The 18,850-nt window shown below is 51.4% G+C and overlaps 1 protein-coding gene across 12 annotated transcripts in view; it reads left to right on the top strand.

The window, feature by feature from the left end:
• Nucleotides 1-18,850, top strand: part of TBL1X (transducin beta like 1 X-linked) — a 247,727-nt gene that overhangs the window by 216,776 nt on the left and 12,101 nt on the right. For all 12 annotated transcript variants that reach the window (XM_070784370.1, XM_070784369.1, XM_070784364.1 and 9 more), the window contains 7 exons: nucleotides 3,801-4,065; nucleotides 7,669-7,801; nucleotides 8,447-8,588; nucleotides 10,088-10,151; nucleotides 10,285-10,382; nucleotides 12,770-12,830; nucleotides 18,362-18,483. In XM_070784370.1, the coding sequence (XP_070640471.1) occupies nucleotides 3,801-4,065; nucleotides 7,669-7,801; nucleotides 8,447-8,588; nucleotides 10,088-10,151; nucleotides 10,285-10,382; nucleotides 12,770-12,830; nucleotides 18,362-18,483 (885 nt within the window). The remainder of the gene's footprint in view (nucleotides 1-3,800; nucleotides 4,066-7,668; nucleotides 7,802-8,446; nucleotides 8,589-10,087; nucleotides 10,152-10,284; nucleotides 10,383-12,769; nucleotides 12,831-18,361; nucleotides 18,484-18,850) is intronic.

Below are 18,850 nucleotides of genomic sequence, written 5' to 3'. Positions count from 1 at the left end.
ATTTTATACTTTAATAAAACTTCTGCTACACAAAAGCTCTTGAGTGATCAAGCCTGGTCCCTGGTCCCGAAGCTAAATCTTCTTTGGAGATCAAGAATCTGACACCGTTCACCGTAAAGCGGTCATCATGATGCATTGAAAAGGATGCTGATTTATACGGTCGTCTCTCGGAATCCACAGGGGGTGCTCAGGTCCCACAGTCAGCCCTTCTGTACCTGCGGATTCCGCCCGCCATGGAGGGCAAACAGTGGGAAACGTGCTGAAACACGTCCATCTGCGTGTAGTGGACCCTGGGAGGTCAGACCCGCCTCGTTCAAGGCTCAGCCATGCCTCACGATGGGCATGGGCCAGCCTCGGGCACGGAAATGACCCTTCCTCCTGGATGTCTCTCAGCAGTTCGGTGGAAGAGGGACCCTGTGAGTCACTTCACTAGAGTCTGTGTTTTATGTGAACCTGAGCGAGGGCACTCCCAGAAGATCGAAGCGGAGAGATGAGTACTGTTGAGTTCAAGAGGGTTATTTCAAGCGATGGCTTTGTTAGAGCTCTCACTGCACAGCTGCTTCCAGGAGGTTGGGACCAGACGTGTACATTTAAGTTGCTCCTGATTTGCTTAAATACCCTCCCTCTTTATAGATCAGGGCATGTGCATATCAGGGCCAATTTTATAGCAGTTTATAAATGGGTTATTGTAACATTTTTTAAAAGTCAGCATTCCGAAAACTAAGATCATGACATCTGGTCCCATCACCTCATGGCAAATAGATGGGGAAACAATGGAAACAGTGAGAAACTTTATTTTGGGGGGGCTCCAAAATCACTGCAGATGGTGACTGCAGTCATGAAATTAAAAGGTGCTTGTTGCTCCTTGGAAGAAAAGCTATGACCAACCCAGAAAGCGTATTCAAAAGCAGAGACAAAGGTTTGTCAACAAAGGTTCATCTAGTCAAAGCTATGGATTTTCCAGTAGTCATGTATGGATGTGACAGTTCGACCATAAGGAAAGTTAGGAAAGTTGAGCGCCAAAGAATTGATGCTTTTGAGCTGTGGTGTTGGAGAAGATTCTTGAGAGTCTCTTGGACTGCAAGGAAATCCAACCAGTCCATCCTAAAGGATATCAGTCCTGGGTGTTTATTGGAATGACTGATGCTGAAGTTGGATCTCCAGTACTTTCGCCACCTGATGTGAAGAGCTTACTCATTTATAAAGACACTGATGCTGGGAAAGACGGAAGGCAGGAGGAGAAGGGGACGACAGAGGATGAGATGGCTAGATGGCATCACTGACTCAATGGACATGAGTTTGAGTGAACTCCGGGAGTTGGTGATGGACAGGGAAGCCTGGCGTGCTGTATTCTAGGGGGTCGCAAAGAGCTAGACACAACTGAGCAACTGAACTGAACTGAAGCCTTTTAAACATAAAAGGTGAGGGGTCAAGACAGCTCCCCTTCCCACCTGCTTTGCTTCTGTCTGGGGACTGTCCTCTAAGGATCCCGGGGCCTCCTGTGACGTCCGGGTCTTCCCGGAGTCTCAGTCTGACTCCCTCTGATTGTAACTGCACTTACCACCCTTTCTCTTTCGTCCTGCCTCCATTTACCCACACCCCACCTCCATCCAGCACACCGCTGTGCCCCAAGTCCCCGTTTTCTGTTCCAACGCATCCAGCACAGCTGACCCCGTTCAGTGGCCATGCGCCCCCTCCCCTTTACTACCAGAAGTCTGCTCCCACGATCACACCACCCTCGAGCCCATCTCCCTGCACCCTTCCATGCTTTCCTCCGCCTGCTCTTCCCCTTTCTCATCCTTGCAGGCCTGTCTTTTCTTCGTAGCATTTACCTCCACTTTCTCTTAAGCTTTTACAATCACAGAAGTAGTGTATCTCACATTCTCTCACATGCGTTCCTCTGTCGTTTTCCAAAACCCCGCATCTCAGAGAACACCTGGCTGTCTGCGGATACTGTAGGCGTTCCTGCCCAACAGCAGGCAATCTCCTCTTTCCTTTTCGTACATCGGGGTGCCCGGGATCTTCTGCTGGCAACGTGACCCCATCTAAGTCTTTTTTTTTTCCCACAAAACACATGTGGGGATAGGAGTACAGGACCCCAGCTCTCAGATTATGCGACGCCGTGATTGGATTTCCCTGCGCACACACGTGTAACAGATATGTATACGGACACATACCCACACAGGCACACATACAGACACATATCCACATCCACACACACACACACATATACATGGGCACACACACACACACATATGGGCTTCCCTTGTAAAGGCAAAGAATTTTCAGCTGGTAAAGAATCCGCCTGCAATGCAGGAGACCCAGGTTTGATTCCTGGGTCAGGAAGATCCCCTGGAGAAGGGATAGGTGACCCACTCCAGTATTCTTGGGCTTCCCTGGTGGCTCAGATAGTAAAGCATCCACCTGCAATGCAGGGGACCTGGGTTTGATCGTGGGCTTGGGCAGATCCCCTCGAGAGGGCAACAGCTACCCACTCCAGCATTCTGGCCTGGAGAAGGGGTTGCAAAACTCAGACATGACTGAGTGACTTTCACACACACACACCCAGTTTCCACGTCTTTCATTTCCATACCTTCTCTCCCTTGTCAATTCAAAGTCCAGCATCACCTAGAGGAGACTGCAAGGTCGTCTCATTGATCACTTAGCTTTCCGGTTGTTAGGAGTGAGATGGTGTGCGTTTAGAGTTTAGGCAAGGAAGCGTTTTATTACTCTGCGCAGTTGCTACCTTTTGCAAAATCGTCATCCGTCTGGGGCATGAATATGCAAAGAAGGAAGGTGATGTAGAAGCCGTCTGGCCAGCCGGTCAACACTGGCCACTCCATGGGCATAATCAGGGGATGAGGGTGGCTTCTTTTTGCCACGTTCTACATTGTTTTCTGTTGTTCCCTAATTTTCAAATATCGTGTAGTATCCGGTAGTCGGCTGGGGTGCTGTTTCATTCGAGCACTTTGTAGGTGATACGTACATCGTTCAGTTCTTCCTGATTTATGAGGGAAAAACGGTCTAAAACCTGTCTGAACATCTAGCAGGCACAGCGAGAGGCCTGGAGTTTCTTGTGACTCTAATAATCAGAGCACCTTCTCAGGAAAGGACTCTCTTACTCCCTCCTGTGTTTTCTAAAAGGGTAGGAGATTTTTTTTTTTTTTTTTCCTCATCCCCGATGGAAACTAGGAAACTGAGAGGAAGCTGAGGAAATAGGCGTGGTAACTCAGCGGTGCCGTTGTTAGCAATTTCGTGGCTGCATTTGTCTGCATCCTGAGTCCCCGGAAGTCACTTCACATGGCAGAACATGCGTTTGATAATGTCAGATGGAAAGATACGCTATGAGTCAGAGCCTGATTGTTGGGGGTGGGGGGGCGCAGGACTTTCCAGCTTGAGCCAGAGACTTTTCAGAGCGGAGGGGGCATCCTGTGCACTTCAGGATGTTGGGTGGCATCTCTGGTCCCTCCCCACTACATGCCAGCTGCACCCCCCCGCAGTCATGACCACCAGACACGCCTCCAGATTTTCCCAGATGCCCCCCTGCCCTGAGGAGCACGATCGCCCCCTTCCATTGAGACCACTGCAGCCCTCCGGTTGTGATGGGAAATAGGAGGCTTGGGGTGACCCCCTCACGTCTGGGTTCAGGTTGTTATTGACCGAGTGCTGGGTGTCTATGGGCCACCCCTTCCCGGTCCCAGCCCCCCACGCCTCCCCGGGGCCCCAGGCACCTGCGTTTCCAACCCAGGAGACGCCCAGCCGGAGCTGACCCACCCCCCTCCCCGGGGCTCTGTCCACAGGACGGCACGGTGTTCGACGGCCGCCCCATCGAGTCCCTGTCCCTGATCGACGCGGTGATGCCGGACGTGGTGCAGACACGGCAGCAGGCCTTCCGGGAGAAGCTGGCCCAGCAGCAGGCGGCTGCGGCCGCGGCAGCTGCAGCGGCGGCGGCAGCCGCAGCAGCAGCGGCCACGACGGCGGCGCCCGCGGCCGCTTCCCAGCAGAACCCACCAAAGAACGGCGAGGCCACAGTCAACGGGGAGGAGAACGGAGCACACGCCATCAGTGAGTGTGGGATGCCTGGTCCCAGCGGGCTTCTCTAGTGTCCTCCGACTCTGGCTGGGTCCGCTGGACGGTGCCCTGCAGGCCTTGGCTAGCGTTTGCTTACTCTGCACCCAGGAGGCCTTCTTGCTCCAATTTTCCCATCGAAGTCCTTAGACGTGGTTGGTTTGTTTAATTGGAGAATAATTAACGTGCAGTATCATGTTGGTTTCCACCATCCATGAACACCAGCGTCTGCATAGGTACACACAGGTCCCGTGCCGTCCATCAACACGAAGCAGCCATAGGTATACACGTGATAAATATGTCCCCTCCCTCTTGAAGCTCCGTCCCAGCCCATCTCCTCCCTAGGTTGTTTACAGAGCTCCCTGCATCACAACAGCATATTCCCATGCATGTGTGTGCACAAAGTCGCTTCCGTCACTTCCGCCTCTTTTGCGACTCCTGTGGGCTGTCGCCTGCCAGGCTCCTCTGTCCACGGGCTTCTCCAGGCAACAGTAGTGGAGCGGGTCGCCGTTTCCTCCGCCCAAGGGCTCTTCCCAAGCCAGGGATTGAGCCCCTGTCTCTTGCATGGGCAGGCGGGTTCTTTACCATGAGCGCCACGTGGGAAGCCCCAGCACATTCCCGCTGGCTGTCTAATTGTATACGTGGTACCGATGATGTGACTCTCTATTACCTGCACATCCTCTGCTGTAGGAGTTCTGCTGCTTTGACAGCTCACTGGGTGTAAAGGTAGTCGTGTTGCCGTGTGAACACCGCCCGGCTCAGAAGGGTCTCATCTCTGGAGGCGCCCTGCACTGTCCTGCCCTGCAGACAGATTCTGACATGATACTCAGAGCCCATGGTCACTGAGAGGTTACCAGGCCCACATAGCAAATGCCGACTTATGTGGCTGGTTGCAGCAGTGTTCTTGTTAACTAATGCCCAAAAGTGTGTGCGAAATGAGGCAGAGAGCTCTTTGCAACCTCATGAACTGTAGCCCGCCAGGCTCCTCTGTCCATTGAATGCCCCAGGCAAGAGCACTGGAGCAAGCCAGTTCCTTCTCCAGGGGATTTTCCCAACCCAGGGATCGGACCTGCGTCTCCTGCATTGGTAGGCAGATTCTTTACCATCCGAGCCGCCAGGGAAGGCCAGAGAACCTCCTGCTTACAAATTCAGAGACAGCTTCAAGGAAGTTCTACGTTCAGAGTGTGTGTGTGTGTACATGCATGTAAGTCTCTGCCAGTGAGTGTGTCTTCTTCCCTATTTTGAACGCCCCTTCCCTCTGAAGTGCTGTGCACACCCGAGGGGGAAGATTGTCATCTCCGGGCCGAGGCCTCTCCCCACTGGAGTCGGGACATGGCTCTACCACTGGGCAGAGAGAAGGGCCAGGCTGCCATGCAGGATGGCTTCAAGACTGTCTGTGCAGTATCGAATCAAATGACCTCCCATCAGCAGGCCCCATAATCATTGTTCACAAGGTTCGCAAGGACAGGGTCCCAGGAAAGGAGAAGAAAAGATAACGTGGCTTGTGCCCGCACGTCATTCGTGGGTGTGCCCAGTCACATGGGGTCTCTCCGTCAAGGTGCTAAAAGTAAAACAGGAAGAAGGTGAACATCCTCGTTTGCTTCAGCTACAGCCCAGAAGGTGAACGTCCCCGTTTTCTTCACCTTCCACCCCAGAAAGGAAGCGTAATTGGTGAGGCTTGAGAAATCTATGTACCTACTGCTGTTACAGAAATCTTGCAAACTTTTTAAACTCCACCGTGTCTTTCAATCTAAAACGCCAAGGGAGCGTAGCCACGTGGAGACAGGTGCATACCTCAAGCTGCGCTGGAAGCTCCCAGCTCCTCCTTCGTTTGAGGGGGCCTCTGCAATGGGGTTACTTTCCACCTGAGGGCTGGCCACCGGCCTCCCCCCGCAAGACACACATACACACGCATGCAATGTCCACTGTTTTCCAACTTCTACTCTGTCCCACCTGCTCTTATTAAAAGGCGGCTTCAGCGAGACTTACAGCGTCTGAAGTTAGACTTCATTCTGACCTTCAAGAACCTTCTTTCTTGTGCCACATAGAAGGGGAAAAAGTGGATCCACTTTTCAGGACTTTGCTGGGGGCTCACATGGTAAAGAATCTGCCCGCAGGGCAGGAGACCCAGGTTCCATCCCTGGGTCAGGAAGATCCCCTGGAGGAGGAAATGGCAACCCACTCCAGTATTCCTGCCTAGGGAAATCCCATGGACAGAGGAGCCTGGCGGGCTACAGTCCATGGGGTCGCAAGGAGTCAGCATGACTGAGCGACTTAACGCTAAAGCATGATCCAGGATGAGTCTCTTCTGTGCAGCATCTACCATGACTTGTTGCCACCACCCTTTCACAACCTGGAGTCCCCATTGGGTCATCTGGGCTGTGTCTGCATGGCTTCAAAAGCCTGGAACACACTTAGCTCCAGTAAGAAAATAGCATTGGAGTCCCAAGACCATGAGGTTGTTAGCAGGCCAAGGGGTTGTGAGTGGTGAGCCTTCTGGAAGAAGGATTTCGTGTCCGTGTGGGAGCTTCGTAGGTAAGGAGGTGACGCCTCAGGAAGATGTCTTATAAAATCACTTGTCCCGTCAACAGAAGGAACTTTTGCTGAGGAAACTTTATATGTATCCTAATTATTCTCACTGTCATTTGAATTGTAACTTGCATTCTAGCAGCAGTATTTGCAACTGACTTGTTCAGTTGCTAAGTTGTTCACCAGTAAAGATCTCATCTGCCAGTGCAGGAGATACTAAGAGATGCGGGTTCGATCCCTGGGTCGGGAAGATCCCCTGGAGGAGGAAACAGCAACCCACTTCAGTATTTTTGCCTGGAGAATCCCTGTGCACAGAGAAGCCGGGTCACAAAGACGCGGACGTGACATAGCGACTTAACCAGCAACAGCACAACTTAAGTTCTAGGCATATAAGAAAGAGTGAGATGGCCTTTGGTGTTCAGAAACTCCTAATTTCACTGTGTTGCTCTTGTTCATTCAGTGGTGTCTGACTCTTTGAGACCCCATGGGCTGTAGCACGCTGGTCTTCCCTGTCCATCACCATCTCCCGGAGTTGGCTCAGGCTCATGTCCATTGAGTCAGTGATGCCATCCAACCGTCTCATCCTCTGCGTCCCCCTCTCCTCATTGACTTCTTAGGAAAATGTAACAAAATATGCGTCTTTTTACTGTAGACATAAAAGACAGAGATCAGATCAGATCAGTCACTCAGTCGTGTCCGACTCTTTGCGACCCCGTGAATCGCAGCACGCCAGGCCTCCCTGTCCATCACCAACTCCCGGAGTTCACTAAGACAGAGAAGAAAGCTTCAAATTCTGCTCAAGAGACAGCTGTCTGTTTGTGCCCAGTCTCATTCCCATTGTTATTACCTATGAGCCTGGCCCTAATTACAAAGAATAAACACCAGTTTTTAATTCCCCTATCAAATTTGGAGACTGTGAAGACTTCACAGAAGCCATCACCTGGTTCCAATTGTCACAAGTGACCTGGCAGTGCAGCGGAGGAAGTTATCTGTCAAGCTTACATGCTCTGAGGACGGATGGGTTTCTTCCATGTCAGTGAGACACGTGTCCTGTCCTGTTCCCCGCGACAGATAATCACTCGAAACCAATGGAAATAGATGGAGACGTGGAGATCCCGCCCAGCAAAGCCACCGTCCTTCGGGGCCACGAGTCCGAGGTGTTCATTTGTGCCTGGAACCCTGTCAGTGACCTCTTGGCTTCGGGGTAAGGGGTCAGGCCGGGGGTGCCCGGGGTCCAGATATCCGAGTCCTCCAGGATCAGGTTGGGGGCTTCCTGGGGTCCAAGTGTCCAAGTCATCCACGGTCAGGTTGGGGGTTGCCCAGGGTCCAGGTATCCGAGTCCTCCAGGGTCAGGTTGGGGGGTGCCTGGGGTGTGGGTGTCCAAGTCCTCCAAGGTCAGGTTGGGGGATGCCCAGGGTCCAAGTGTCCGAGTCCTCCAGGGTCACATGGAGGGTGCCCACGTTCCAGGGGTCCGAGTCCTCCAGGATCAGATTGGGGGGTGCCCGGGGTCCAGGTGTCCGAGTCCTTCCTCCTGGGATAGACACTCCCTTTCTACGTCATGTGTGAAATCTTCTCAGAGCGTACAGAGCAGGGCTTTGAGCGGGGGGGAACCCTTGGGGTGTCTAAGCCTGTGCAAAAGTCCGTATTCAGCCGTTTTCTCAGCTGTGTGGAAAGCTATGCACAGACATTTAAAATGATTAGGGCACCTAAGAGTGGAGAGAGAAAACCACGGTGGTTTTTTTTTTGGAGCGACATTAAAAAGATAGAGACCCAGCCAGGCGACAAGCAACAGTGGGTGTTGCTTGCTCTGGGCCCGGAAGCTTGAGGGCCAGCTGTGTTCCTTGCGCAGGTCCGGAGACTCGACTGCCAGGATATGGAACCTGAATGAAAACAGCAACGGGGGCTCCACGCAGCTGGTGCTGAGGCACTGTATCCGGGAGGGGGGCCACGACGTCCCCAGTAACAAAGACGTCACCTCGCTGGACTGGAACGTAAGCTGCCTCCCTCCCGGACGCCGTCGGGGACACCTGTGCAGTCCCCACGACCTCGGTGACAGCTTGTGGTGTTGGGCGGAGCTGGGGCGGACCCCAGGAAGGGGACGGGATTGTGGGTCAGCCCACCCGGGGGTCCGGGCCGACCGCCAGCCTGATGGTGTTCAGTAAGCTGCACGTCGGCGGCAGGAAGAGTCTGGCGGCTTTATCAGGAAGCCTGTTATGTGGGGGTACCCTGAGGTGTGCCCAGGGAGATGCGAACTTCCCACCCGACCCTTAGCATCTGTGTCCGGACACACACACAGCTCTCCAGCATCTTTTCACTTTCTCTTTATCACGTTCTTTTTTTCTTTTTGGACTGTACAGTTTATTTTTTATTTTTTTCTGTTTTTGATATTATTTTATTAATTTATTTTAATTGGGGACTAATTACTTTACAATATTATAGTGGTTTTTGCCATACTTGACATGAATCTGCCACAGGTATACACATGTTCCCCATCCTGAACCCACCTCCCTCCCCATCCCATCCCTCTGGGTCATCCCAGTGCACCAGCCCCGAGCACCCTGCCTCATGCATTGAACCTGGACTGGCGATCTGTTTCACATATGATAATATACATGTTTCAATGCTATTCTCTCAGATCATCCCACCCTCGCCTTCTCCCACAGAGTCCAGAAGACTATTCTGTACATCTGTGTCTCTTTTGCTATCTCGCATACATGGTTATCATTACCATCTTTCTAGATTCCATATATATGCATTAGTATACTGTATTGGTGTTTTTCTTTCTGACTTGCTTCACTCTGTATAATAGGCCCCAGTTTCATCCACCTCATTAGAACCGATTCAAATGCATTCTTTTTAATGGCTGAGTAATATTCCAGTGTGTATATGTTCCACTGCTTTCTTATCCATTCATCTGCTGATGGACATCTAGGTTGCTTCCATGTCCTGGCTATTTATTATAAACAGTGCTGCGATGAACATTGGGGTACACATGTCTCTTTCAGTTCTGGTTTCCTCGGTGTGTATGCCCAGCGGTGGGATTGCTGGGTCGTATGGCAGTTCTAGTTCCAGTTTTTTAAGGAATCTCCACACTGTTCTCCGTAGTGGCTGTGCTAGTTTGCATTCCCACCAACGGTTTATCACGTTCCTGGATGTCTTGTCATTTCATCACAAACTCTTCTCTTGTCAGAGTATCTGCAGCTATTTCAAAGCTCGTCAAGGTCTCCCAAAGTCACTCAGTAACTTTTCGTACGGTGTCTTTTATTGGTGTCGTCATTGGTGACGGGGTGCGGTGTGTTTTCCTCGCCCCCTGGCCTTGTGATGATTTTGGGGGAAGGAAGCCTGGGACTTCCCCTGGTGGCCCAGGGGTCAGGAGTCTGCAGCTCTGTTGCAGGGGCCGTGAGTTTGACCGACCCCTGCTCGGGGAATGGAGGCCCTGCCTGCAGGCTGTAATAAATAGTTTGTGTTGGTGTGTGTTTCTGGCCCACAGAGTGACGGGACACTGCTGGCTACGGGTTCCTATGATGGTTTTGCAAGAATATGGACAGAGGATGGTAAGTCCTCCTGGCCCCGCCTCCCTCGAGTCAGGGTTGGAAGAGGGGGTACTTTCAGTTGCCATCATCTGGGGTACAGACCGAGTGTGTCTCAGAAGTCACCCTGATTTCTCTCTTTGTTTTAACCTACCAGGTAACCTGGCCAGCACCTTAGGCCAACATAAAGGCCCCATCTTCGCCTTGAAGTGGAACAAGAAGGGCAATTACATTTTGAGTGCTGGAGTAGACAAAGTGAGTGAGTGCGTGAGATACCTTGGTTTTTTCAGCTATGTTTAATCTCTCGGGAAACATCACGGTTTCTTTGAATTCTGGAAATTCTACCTCCCCCTTAAGAAATCAAAGGGACCTTGTTTGGAGGTTTTGTGAGCTTCTGTGGTTTTGATCTTCTGGAATTCTAGAACCTCTGAGTGAGAGACTGTCTACCATGATGAATCAACTGTGGCAGGAATAATAACAGTGTTCTTGAAAATGATATCTTCTCAGGGATGAAATTTAAGTTAGGGATACTGGCTTTGGCCCTCGGTGCGTGCTTAACCCAGAGTGGCTAACCTGTATTTCTGATCCATAAAAGCTTTTGGATAAGTCATGTTTACTTTTGTCCAGTGTGTGTTTAAGGTAACACATAGTAAGTTGTGAGGTCCTTGGAATCGCAAATGAGTCAGGCACGACTGAGTGACTGAACTGAACTGATAGTAAGTTGTTACAACAACTGATGTGGTATGTGAAGTTGTGTCAGAATTGTAAAAGTGTTTATATATTCTCTGCCATGCCAGACGTGTCACTGGCTCAGTTAAGAAAAAAGAGTTCAGTTCAGTTGCTCAGTCGTGTCCGACTCTTTGCGACCCCATGGACTGCAGCACGCCAGGCCTCCCTGTCCATCACCAGCTCCCGGAGTTTATTCAAACTCATGTCCATCGAGTCGGTGATGCCATCCAACCACCTCATCCTTGGTCGTCCCCTTCTCCTCCTGCCCTCAATCTTTCCCAGCATCAGGGTCTTTTCAAATGAGTCAGCTCTTCGCGTCGGGGGGCCAAAGGATTGGAGTCTCAGCCTCAACATCAGTCCTTCCAATGAACACTCAGGACCAATCTCCATCAAAAAAAAAATCTCTGGGACTTCCCTGGCAGTCCAGTGGTTAGGACTTGGCGCTTTCCCTGCTCGGGGCCCAGGTTCAGTACCCGGTCAGGGAACTAAAATGCTATAAACCACACGGTGGAGCGGGGGATAAAAATGTTAATTGGTCTAGAGCTTCCCAGGTGGAGCTGGTGGTAAAGAACCCGCCTGCCAATGCTCGAGACTTATAAATAAGAGACGCAGGTTCCATCCCTGGATGGGGAGAATCCCCTGGAAGAAGGCATGGCAACCCACTCCAGTGTTCTTGCCTGGAGAATCCCACGGACAGAGGAGCCTGATGGACTTACAGTCCCTGGGGTCACAGAGAGTCAGACACGACTGAAGCGACTTAGCGCTGGAGCTGGCCTGAAGTTTTTCAAACACACTCAGTGCTGTCAGTATCTCGCCAGGAACATTAGCGCTGTTGATACAAAGTAGAGCCAGTTTTTCCTAAAGGAAGATCTTTGTTAAAATGTCAATGACAGGGAGGCGTCAAGTTTCCAATTTAGCTGAAAATTCCAGTTGAGAATTAATTCCAAATGTTTTGCATTGAACTGCCTCCGGCTTCTTCCCCAAGTGTCTCCCCAACACTATAATGTGTTCAGAAGCATTCGTGACTTCCTCTGTCTTCTGGGGTGGAGATCTTTTTTTTTTTTCTTCTTCTTAATATGTACAGCAATACATCAGGGCCAGACCCCAGTGGAACCCAGTTCCTCTAGCCTGTGTAGTGTCCCCACTTCACAGAGTGACGGTCAGGGGGATTTTCAGAAATAACCATTTCTGCAGCCTTTCAGTTGGAAAATTGGTCCAAACCGGAGTTTTAGATATGCTTTGTTTGTTTGTTTGTTTTTTAATAATTTTTCAAGTTTGGGACTTCCCTGCTGGGTCCAGTGGTTAAGACTCTACACTTTCCAGTGCAGAGGGACACATGTTCGATGCATGGCTGGGATCTCACGTCCTGTGCAACCAAAAATCTCTTCATTTAAAAAGAAAAGTTTTTTTTTTAATGATAGATATTCAAGTTTGAGGATACAGATGGGACTCCCACCAAAATTGGTAGCTTCCTGCATATCAGTTACGGCTGCTGTCGTCCGGAGGAGTATAATAACCAGACAGGCGTGGCTGAGTTCATAAGTGTGATGTCTGGGTGATTTAAGTGTGTAAGACACACCCTGGATTCCAAAGAGTGGGCATAAAAGACACAGGCCACATGCTGCGAATATATTGATTCACGTTGAAGTGACATTTTCACTGTGCTGGAGTGAAATAAACTGTATATTGTGAAAATAAGTTTTACTGTTTTGGTTTTTTTTTTTTTTTTTTTTTTTAATTTTTACTGTGGTTACTAGAAAATTTTAAGTTGAGCAGTGCTAGTTTAGAAAAAAAGAAGGGCTTGCTGTGTTCTCATGTGTGACAAATTTTTCTGGAGATAACTTTCCGGGAGGAACCAGTAACTAAATTTTTTTCTTTTTCTTTTTCTTTTTTTTTTTTTTTGCGGAGCACAGACAACAATAATCTGGGATGCTCACACAGGAGAAGCCAAACAACAGTTTCCATTTCATTCCGGTGAGTACTTTTTTAATACTTTTTTTTTTTTTTAACTTTCCTTGTTTTTAATTCAAAAATAAGAATTCGGAGTCCTGAGAACGGTCTCTTAACGTAACGGTGAATGCTCGGAAGAAGGCATGCCTCATGAGCAGTGCTGAGCATGCAAGGTGGACGTTGGGTGATGCATTGAGTGGCCCTGAGGTGATGTGTTGGTCGCCATCCGAGGTTCTCTCCTACTGGGCAGATCCAGGTTCCTGGTGATGCTCAGAACCACAGGGCTGGCCCCCAGGACTCCCCAAGCTAGCTCGACCCACCTCGCTGCCTGGGAAGGGCTCCAAGCAGGAGGGGAGGGGTGTGGTCCTGCAGAAGCAGCCTGGGAGGAGAGGTTCCCCGCAGGGCCCTCAACATGACTGTGACAAAGGCACGAAGTCCTTCGTTCCCTCCTGGTTCGACCAGCAGGCCCCGGGAGGGGCCCCGTGCATACCTCGCCCTGCTGGAGAGGCAGGCAGCCCATGTCTTCCATGGCTCTGCTCGGGGACTCCATGCTGCACACGTCTCTGGGGGTGCTGGCTGGGGGTGTTTCGTACTGTTTTACTCTTAACAGCAGTGATGAAGGTGGGAGTCGCTGAGCCTTTTGTAGAATTGTGTTCTCGCTGAGCCTTTTGTAGAATTGTGTTTCCCCACCAGGAAGTGGGCAGGGCTCCAAGAGCAGGGAGCTTGGGCGCCCAACCTGTGAGTGTGTGTATGTGGGTCTGTTTGTGTGTTTCTGTGTATGTCTTTCTGTGTGGCAATGTGTATGTGTTGCAGGGGGGGTCTGTGTATGTGTCTCTCTGTAGGGGAGTCTTTGTGTGTGAAGGAGGCGTCTCTGTGTGGGTGTGTGTCTCTTTGTGGAAGGGGTCTGTGTGTGGGTGTGTGTCTGTGTTTGGGTGTGTGTCTCTTTGTGGAAGCGGTCTGTGTGTGGGTGTGTGTCTGTGTGTGGGTGTGTCTTTCTCTGTGGAAGGGGTCTGTGTGTGTGTGTGTGGGTGTGGGTGTGTGTCTCTCTTTGTGGAAGGGGTTTGTGTGTGGATGTGTTTCTGTGTGTGGGAAGGGATGTATCTTTGGGGGGGGTCTGGGTGTGGGTATCTCTCTGAAGGGGCGTGTCTGTGTGGGTGCGTGTGTGTTTGTAGGTGTGTGTCTCTGTTTGTGGGGTCTGTGTCTCTTGTGGGGGGGGTGGTCCGTGTGTCTCTGTGCGTGCCTCTGTGTGTAGGTTTGTGTGTCTGTGTCCATGTGTGTGTTTCCAGTGGGCAGAATGTGCAGAGCATTCACCGCTGTCTAGCTCCAGAACATTCCTGTCACTCCAGAAGGATACCCCTTACTTGTTAAGAAAGTGCTCTCTAGTGCCCTCTCCCAGCCCCTGACAACCCGGTCTCCATGATTTGATCCATGCGTGTCACCTCCTCCGAGCCGGCCGTCTGTGCCATGGACAGAGCAGACCGTGGCAGGTGAGCCTGCTGGATTTCTGTCGGGTTTGGCGTGAGCCCCCTTCGGGGATCGCAGCCTCATTACAGAGGCTAAGAGCATCTCAAGCTCTGTTGTAGGGAAGGGACTCAGCGACGGGGCAGAACCCTGCCAGAGTTCTGATTCTTCGTGCTGAGCACCAGTGTGCTCACGTGATGGGGGGATGTCTGTAACACAGACAGCTCTGGCTTCTGATTTTTTCAGAGGGGAATATGCCCATAAGTTTCCTGTACCAGTTTTCACCCTGAGGACTCTTGTATTGAGTCTTTCAGCAGGATGTAAATTTTCCCCAGAGCATTCCCAAGGTCCCAGGCTTTCTATCCCACGGACCACGTGTCTCTTCTGCCGTCAGGGAGCTTCTCACCTGGGGTGTTGCTGCCCACGGGTCGCCCCGTATCCCATTGCTGGGTTGGCTCTGGGTGCTATTTGCTCTTTATCTATACCGTGAAGTGGTGTGGTAGACACTGTCCAAGATGGAAGACAAGGGAGCGTGCTTTTCTTTAAGCTGTAGGGACAACCATCCCTCAGTGTGTGATGCGTTGATAATCAGCAGTTGACTTGCCTCTCCAGAGCTGTTCCCCATGAAGGCTTGGTGGGGGTGCCCTCGGTCAGCAAGAAACCTTAGGCCTCAGAGCTTAACAGGGTTCCACCGCTCAGCACTGAGAAAGAACAGGTTAAAAACAAGTGCAGGACGTTCCCTCGTGGCTCAGACAGAAAAGAATCCGTTTCTGATACATGAGACCCAGGTTCAATCCCTGGGTCGGGAAGATCCCCTGGAGGAGGGCATGGCAACCCACTCATTTTTATTGATAGACTGTTGATAATACTGCCCGAGCCATGAGGGTCAAATCGTGGCTCAGACAGGACCTAACTAGTGGCTCAGATGGTAAAGAATCTGCGCGCAATTTAAGAGACCCAGGTTTGATCTCTGGGTCGGGAAGATTCCCCTGGAGAAGGAAATGGCAACCCACTCCAGTGTTCTGCCTGGAGAATCCCATGGACGGGGAGCCTGGCGGGCTATTACAGTCCATGGGGTCACAAAGAGTCAGATACAACTGAGTGACTCATGAGGTGGGTAATACCCAAAGGCTTGGATAGATCTCAGAGGGCTTCTGCAGTTTGAAAAAAAAATAAAGTCAGACTCCAAGGAACACATCCTGGGTGAGATAGCATTTATATCTCAGTCCAGGGAGAGGATGGTGGGCCAACTAACATGGCCCAAGGGAGGTCCTGGTGATGTGGAACACGCTTGCGGCTCTTGACCACCGTGCTGGTTACATGGATCGGCCCTTGAGATCAAACCCTGTGACACTGCATACACAGCTGGGTCTGGACCCACTCACCTTCCAAGTCCAGCCAGTGCTGCAGGGCTGCGACGTGCAACCAGTGGGTGACGGATACAAGGTAGAGCCTTCCTGTAACATCTCTGCACCTTCCTGGGATTCTGTTTGTCGTTACTGTTCAGTTGCTCACTTGCGTTCAACTCTTTGCCGCCTCATGGACTGCAGGACACCAGGCTTCCCTGTCCTTCACCATCTCCTGGAGTTTGCTCAAACCCATGTCCATCGAGTCGGTGATGCCATCCAACCATCTGTCGTCCCCTTCTCCTCCTGCCTTCAATCTTTCCCAGCATCAGAGTCTTTTCCAATGAGTCAGTCCTTCCCATCAGGTGACCAGAAATATTGCAGCTTCAGCATCAGTCCTTCCAGTAAATATTCCGGGTTGATCTCCTTTAGGATGGACTGGTTGGATCTCCTGGCTGTCCAGAGGACTCTCGCACCACAGTTCCAAAGCATCAATTCTATAACCTTTTCTCAAGTAAAAGTTAAAAGGAAAAAAGCAACATGAAGCATGACTGTGCCTAGCGCGGTGCTGATGCTCAAACGTCATTGGCCAAGTGTGAGCAGGTCACCCACACCCCCTAGAACCGCTGAGCCCTCGTGACTGGTCGGGGGAGGGCAGGGTCCCAGCCACACAGTGCACACAGACCGACGACCCCAGTCAGCTGAGTACACAGCGTCCTCTGTTTAGATGGCCGGGGTTCAGCACACATTCGCTTTTAAGGCCAGGTGCCGCTAACCATCCCTGGAACCGCGTGCCAGACTGTCACCCTTCCAGGCGTATTAATTGCTTGCCTGAAGGCAGAGGCCGGCCCGGGAAATCTGTGACTTGGCTCATGCATGCAGTCTTATAAACAAGAGCAGCTGCGGGCTCTGCTTCCACACTCCCAGGATCGTCCTGCTGACCAAGTGGATCCGGCTCCTTCATTCCACTGGGCGCCTGTGGCAAGTTCAGCAGGAGCCGTGGACGTGTGCTGAACCCCCTTTTTGGGTTCTTGAGAAAGCCAGTGTTGCCTCTCCGTGAAACCCTCCCCCTGCAGGCTCTGAGGGGCGGTGCTAAGACGTGGAAGCTGATGGGATCTGTCCTGCAGTTCTGGAAGGCAGGAGGGTGGACGGGGTGCACCTCTGCTTTGAAGGTTAGGAACAGGGGCTTCCCTGGTGGTCCAGTGGTTAACACTCTACCTTTGCAAGGCAGGGGACTCAGGTTCGATCCCCGACCCAGGAAGATAGCGTGTGCCACGGAGCAAGTAAACACGTGCCCTACGACTCCTGACTTTGTGCTCCCCGATAAGAGAAGCTGGCTCAGTGAGAAGCCCGCACACCTCAGCTAGACAGTCACCCGCATAGCAGCCAAGACCCAGCACAGCCAGAAATTGCTCAGTGGCTCAGTCGTGTCTGACTCTTTGTGACCCCATGGACTGCAGCGCGCCAGGCCTCCCTGTCCATGACCGACTCCCAGAGTTTGCTCAAACTCACGTGCATTGAGTCGGTGATGCCATCCAGCCATGTCATCCTCTGTCGTCCCCTTCTCCTCCTGCCTTCAATCTTTCCCAACATCAGGGTCTTTTCCAATGAGTCGGCTCTTTGCATCAGCTGGCCAAAATATACATGTTAAAAAATTAATAAATATATGTTGAAGCTAAGGTTAGAAGGGGGTTGTCGGATTTATCATATCCTGGGTGAGCTGGATTCTCGTCCCACTTCAGGGCTGACTTACGTGTAAGAAACACGTGAGACAAGGTTAGGTATTGATCAGTTGGCAAAGTTCTGTGCAGAGGCTTGCAGGACTTAACCCTCCTTTTCTGTAGAAACAGGGACGTGTCTGGAGAGAATGAGGGTGCTGAGTCGTCTCCTGGAGACGATGGCAGAAGGGAAGCAAGCCGTCATGTCCCCCAAACCCTCACGGAGGTCTTCAAGCCAGCGGCCTCTGAGAAAGGCCCAGGACGTAGAGACGGTGTCCATCCTAAGGCCACATGTCTCCCCTCAGATGTTCTCGTCAACTCAGCATCTTCAAGTTGTAGAATGCAGTAACGGGTCATGGGGCATTTCTTTCAACCCTGATACCTTGAACATGGGGCTTCGCTGGTGACTCAGATGGTAAAGAATCTGCCTGCAGTGCGGAAGACCTGGGTTCCATCCCTTGATTAGGGAAGATTCCCTGGAGAAGGGAATAGCAACCCACTCCAGGATTTGTGCCTGGAGAATCCCATGGACAGAGAAGCCTGGCAGGCTGTGGTCCACGGGGTCGCAAAGAGTCAGATATAACTGAGCGAGAGACACACACACACGTTGAACATAGGCTGTGAAGTCTTTTTCCTCCGCTCTCTCCCTTCCCCACCGAAAGAAAATCCATCAGCCAGCCCGGTGACGTTCCTGGCAGCAGCAAGGTGCTTCTCCCCTACCATCTCACCTGCACCAGGGGAGCGAGTTGCTGTGTGCTCAGGGCACCGAAAGCATCACTTTGGGTGACGCGTTGGTGGGGGTCGGCTCTCTTTCTGGAGGCGTCTGGTCATCCTTGCAAATGTAAACCGCAGACCTCAGGGTCCGTGATGCACCGAGGCTGTGTGGGCACCGCGAGTCTTGCTTTAATCACATTGTCAGGTTTCTCAGCTCTGCTGCTGCCGCCTCTGAGTCAGCTGAGCTCTGTGCACACCTGCTCAATGCCCGTGTTGTCCGCTCTCCCCCACCCCTCCGCCCTTTGCTTCTCCGCAGCCCCTGCTCTCGACGTGGACTGGCAGAACAACACTGCCTTCGCCTCCTGCAGCACGGACATGTGTATTCACGTCTGCAGACTCGGCTGCGACCGCCCCGTCAAAACATTCCAGGGACACACGGTGAGTGTGAGTCCTGAGTGTGGGGCCTCGGGTTCACGAAAGGTGTGTGGGGAGCTGGGAAACCGGCTGGTCTCTGCCTAGGATTAAAAGCCTACTTACTGTGACTGCCAACTCATTCTCCTCCAGCCTCCTTGGGACTATTGAAGCTGCCTCCGGTGGTCAGTCATCCACCTGGGTTGGCAATGGTGTTTTTGTTTTGTTTTGTTTTTCTTTTTTAATTATCTGGCATGAGCCAGGTGTTGGATTTTGCAGGAAAGACACTAAAGTAGGTATTATAAAAATGTCTGAAGACATAAAGGGGAAAAAAAAGTACGAAAATTACTTTTTTAAAGTCAGCTTTGAAATAACAAACTGGTTTTACATTGGT

Source organism: Bos indicus, chromosome X (assembly GCF_029378745.1).
Source record: "Bos indicus isolate NIAB-ARS_2022 breed Sahiwal x Tharparkar chromosome X, NIAB-ARS_B.indTharparkar_mat_pri_1.0, whole genome shotgun sequence".
Taxonomy (NCBI): Eukaryota; Metazoa; Chordata; class Mammalia; order Artiodactyla; family Bovidae; genus Bos; species Bos indicus.
Note: the sequence above shows the minus strand (reverse complement) of the source record. Positions and strands in the feature narration are given on the sequence as shown.